This window comes from Neodiprion virginianus, chromosome 4 (assembly GCF_021901495.1).
Source record: "Neodiprion virginianus isolate iyNeoVirg1 chromosome 4, iyNeoVirg1.1, whole genome shotgun sequence".
Taxonomy (NCBI): Eukaryota; Metazoa; Arthropoda; class Insecta; order Hymenoptera; family Diprionidae; genus Neodiprion; species Neodiprion virginianus.
The window spans coordinates 30,967,801-30,972,515 of record NC_060880.1 but is presented as its reverse complement, the minus strand read 5'-3'; the positions used below and the strand labels follow the sequence as shown (position 1 = coordinate 30,972,515).

Sequence of the window (4,715 nt, the reverse complement as noted above, 5' to 3'; positions counted from 1 at the left end):
GGTGTAAGATCGACGTTGGATAGAGACAATCTTTGGTGAATCGGTGTACATGCGTGGAGGTCGGAAGTTATCTTGAAGAATGGAGAAAACTCCCGGAAATATCGTACAGTAATGAATCGACAGTTGGTTTATATACAATAATGAATCAGCAGCGTAATTTTACGAATATTTATCTGGAAACGCGCCCGTCTTTTAAGACGCCGTCTGGACGCAGATAACGTCTTTCATACACTATAGTATTGTATATCTATGGAACGGTGTGTGTGCGCCCATACGTAGATATATTACTAAGTCAAGACGGGTATAAGTTTGCACAAGGTGACAGAGTGTTAGTAAACCATACGTGTATGCGAGTAACAAAAACATCGCGGCATACGCATATGCCTGCAGTTGAAACGCTTGAATTACCTTTTCTACCGATATGGAACGTAGATATCTGAAATACAGGTGTTACCTGTATGTGAAATTCGTTACATCTGCCTCACACCTCGCACTCGATAAGTAACGCGTGTTCGGAAAATGGTATCTTATCACAGGTTGTTATCAGGGAGGGCCCGGGGACTTGATAGAAGCCCGATTTTAATGTTCGCTCAACAGTTCAGTGTTACGTTTGATCAAAACATCATGATTTTTCAAATATTTTTCCTATTTTTTTTATCCCATGGAATTCGGGGTGAGAATACTAATAATACCACGGCGAAAGTCACAGTCGCTCCGACCCAAGGGAATATGTGCCAAGTTTGCACCTGCACAGGTACGAGTTTATCATTTTCGCTCTACGTACATATAGGTATACAAAGTTAACATTGCACGAGTACAGCACTTATTCCACTATCATACGTCGTTATATGATCCATCGCCATTTAATGGCGACGTAAAATTACATTTTATAATTCACAATTCGAGGTGGATATATGTACATACATAGTAAGAAGCAGGTAAATTTGCATCGCGTAATGTTTCACAGTGTGAACACACGCGTCGTACAAGTTACAGTGTTGCGTACTGTCGCGGCGGTAAGAAAAAAATATAGGACATGGTAATGGCAACGCGGTTCGAGCAGCTAGCATTATGCACATAATTATTCCTGACAAAAATTATCCATTCTTTTTCAGCAATATTTGCTTGGATTCATGAATATTGTACTCTGTAGGATCAGCATCGCCGGTTTGACATAATGGAGGTAGACGCGCAAGGCGTATACGTTACTCAATATAAATTAGAAAAATTATTGTCGCTCGATCATTGCTCTAGTTACGAGCTGCGTTAGAGTCTCTTATCGCAAAATCGATAGGTCTCATTTGTCGTTCGAATACGCGGAACGGTGCGATTTGATTCTACTGCGGTATTAAACATATATTGTTGAACAACGGCTAATTTTCGCAAATTCCAGTCACACTTTTGTAGTCGAATTTCTGGACAATAACGAGCGATGGCATTGATTCATTTCTGTGGAATATTGTGGTTATCCTTTGCGATAAAAAGCGTAATGACAAATTTTTCGAAAACCTGCTGGAGAGATTCTACTTACTACACTCACGATCAGATATTACTGCAGCGGTTTATTATCGTACTCATTCGGATATTACAGAATCAGAATTGAAATAGAAATTTACGATCAACAGAATTATGATAACAGACGATGCTAGCAATAAAAAGTCAACCGAGTTTAATTTTTGCTTGTGGTTTTCGTACTTTCTAGATGGCATAGTGAATTGCAGTAGCAGAAATCTGGAGGATCACTTCGAAGATGATAATTGGCCGACGGAACCACTGTTGGAAGTTTCATTTGCAAAAAATTCTTTCGTACATGTGAGAGCTTTTCCGAAAGTTAGCGTCAACAGGCTAATACTCCGGGAAAACAGTATCAACACGATTGACGAAGGGGCTTTTCTCGAGTTGAGAAATTTAACCGAGCTTGATCTCAGCCACAACCAGTTGACTACGCCTCTGCTGGGTCCGCATGTATTTAGGGTAAATAAAGCAAAAAATTTTTGGACGTAAACCCCGCATAATTGTATGAATTAACTTTAGTATTACCTTGAATAACAGGGCCGGTTTTCGCCAGTGGCTTACGAGCCCCTTCCAAAAATGAAGGTCCTCAATCTGGCTTACAACGCGCTCCACAGTCTTCATCGGGATCTCTTCGAGCATTTGGGAAGTTTAACGGTTCTCTCGCTCGAAGGAAACCCATTTGAGAACATTGATGACCCGACCGTCGATGCACTCAGTTATTTATCCTATCTAGAAGAACTCACCCTGAGCTACTGCGACCTCGACGATTTGCCCGAGCACGTATTTCACACCCCTAAGTAAGAGACGAATTCGCTACGGGTAAATGAAAATGCGAGGAATTCGATGAAAGTTTGGAAATTGAGAGTAAATTTGCCGTTTCAGGTTCTTGAAAAGGGTAGACTTGACTGGAAACAAGTTCAGCTCGCCTCCGCTTGCTCTCGAGGATGGCAGAGCCTTGGAGTGGGTGGCCTTGGACGAGAATCCCATTAAAGTCATCAACGAGAACAACGCCTTTCCGATAATGGCAAACCTCAAGGAACTGAGTCTCTGCTGCATGCACAATTTGACTGCCATTGGAGCCGGTGCTTTTTCGGGTTTGACCGGTCTCGAAGTTCTCCACATCGAAGGATGTCCTCAGCTCGAAGTCATCGACGAGAACGCGTTGGCATCAAAGGTCTGTGGCTATAAATTTCCTTCAATTTTCGCACGCAATGGAATGTAAATTAGAAAATCGTTGGGAAATATAATCAATCGAATCCTCGTCACAGCATGAGTTAGGGACCGAGTGGCCACCACTAAAGAAACTTCAGTTGGCTGACAACGCTCTGCATTATTTGCCAGCTAAGCTAATCGGAAGATGGGACAAGCTGGTGGACCTTGACCTGCACAACAACAAGTGGGGCTGTGACTGTAAAAACCAATTCCTGGTGAGTATAATCGTTTATTTAAGAAGTGATAAAATTACGTGGTAAGGTTTAAGTTCCTGAATATTTCACTTGACATTACCTGATGGTGAGAGAAATTTGGGGAGTGCGATGGTTAATTGCTGGTTCATTTAACCGCAGACACCCCGCAAAGTCCTCTTTCCGCGGATTGAATAAATATTCAGTTTCATTCGACAAAATTGACATACCAAGAATCGCTGTAATCAATAAAGTGCGATTAAGATTATAATTCATTTCGGTATATTCATCAAGTCGAAAGTACAAACACAAGTCGTAGTCAAGTTCGGTTATAAAAGTCTTGCGTCCAGCATTACAAATCATATCAAATTTTCATAGTTCACATTTACGTAGTTCCCAACGTTCTTTAGTTATAAATTCTGGAAATTTGATATCGAAAAAAATCACGCCACGTGCAACTAAAAAAAAACAATTTAAAATTATTATTCAGGTCGAGTCGCTCCTACCCAGTCTTGGCGATAGGTTGATGGGCGAGAATGCGAATGATCTGACTTGCTCGACACCACAAGAACATGAGGGAAAAAATCTGACCTCTCTCTCAACTCGTCATCTCCGTTGCGTTGATTTGTACAATGCAAGGCCGGAAAGAGACGCAACCGTTCTTGTTGGCATTTTGATCGGAGTTCTCCTTGCCGTTCCGGTAACTCTTGCTGTATTCGTATTTTGGAGACGAGGATTCTTCTTCTACAATTCTCAAGGCCCAGCGACGTTCTCTCGGGCATTCTACAAACGAGCTGATCGCGACGAAGACTTTTAGATTTAGAAAAAATTCAAGTTCGTGTTATAAGAATAGTTATTACATAAGTTACGATTGTATAACTTGCCTGTATTTCAACTCCAGTTTTGCAGACTGCGCGTAGCTCTAGGTGAACCAAAATTGAACAAGTATCGCTGGAGGGTTGATACATGCGGTAACGTGATTTTGAAAGAAATTGAAAATTAATAATGTACTGCTTTTAGTGTATGTATAAACCGTATTATAAGATAAAAGGAAATCCTTTGCTCGGTGGTTGATGTGAAGAATCGTAATGACATTTAGGCCTCCATACTGGCCCTTGTCACAGTTACTCCCTGAAAATTTACGAGGGCAATCACCGAATCAAGTATTTCTATTTCGCATTCGGGACGACACGTGTGAAAAAAACAAATTGTTAACGAAAATGTTCTACTTATTTTTTAAATAAAACCAGCCTTAAACAGCGAAAATGTAATTTCATTAGCTGATAAGGCTGTAAAAATGTCATCGTTGAGCGTAAAAAATTGGGAATAAGTATTTAATTGTAAGACAAGAAAATCCTCAAGCACAAACCCGCTCAAGGAAAGTAAGCACACATGATAACGTGATTTTAACATCTTTTAGGATTCATTTTTCAGCCGTGATGCAGTAATTACGAGCATCACATTAAAGGATGCTGCGGTGAATTTGACTGATCGTCGAGAGAACTTCACTTCCAGAAATCGCAAAATAAAATGGAATCGTGGACGGAGCTCAAGAACCGCCGGATTTCACGCGAAGACAAGTTAATCCGGTCGATGCGCGGTAGTCTCTTATTACAAATTACTTCTCATTTGGCGTATTATCCGCATTAGGGATCCCGCGAGCGTCGAGTAGGTATTCGTCGAATTATCGTCGGGCTGGTCGGAGTACCCGTAGCCAAAACACAAGCCCCCTATTTTGCTAACAAGTCTCCGGGGGGCGTACAGACTGCAAGCAAGCTCTGCAAGGGCGGCTGAGGG

The 4,715-nt window shown here is 41.4% G+C and overlaps 1 protein-coding gene across 1 annotated transcript; it reads left to right on the top strand.

The window, feature by feature from the left end:
• Positions 1–281: 281 nt before the first annotated feature.
• On the top strand, positions 282–4,179 carry LOC124303849 (leucine-rich repeat neuronal protein 1-like). The gene is made up of 6 exons (XM_046761602.1): positions 282–754; positions 1,703–1,974; positions 2,053–2,312; positions 2,398–2,689; positions 2,784–2,942; positions 3,409–4,179. Exons 1-6 carry the CDS (start codon positions 520–522, stop codon positions 3,733–3,735), a joined length of 1,545 nt encoding a protein of 514 aa, XP_046617558.1. The 5' UTR covers positions 282–519; the 3' UTR covers positions 3,736–4,179.
• The last annotated feature ends 536 nt before the right edge of the window (positions 4,180–4,715 follow it).

Coding starts and splice junctions, on each gene's coding strand:
- LOC124303849 (XM_046761602.1), top strand. CDS start 520: ATGGTATCTTATCACAGGTTGTTATCAGGGAGGGCCCGGGGACTTGAT. Junction 2,313..2,397: donor CACGTATTTCACACCCCTAA/GTAAGAGACGAA, acceptor TTGCCGTTTCAG/GTTCTTGAAAAGGGTAGACT. Junction 2,690..2,783: donor AGAACGCGTTGGCATCAAAG/GTCTGTGGCTAT, acceptor TCCTCGTCACAG/CATGAGTTAGGGACCGAGTG.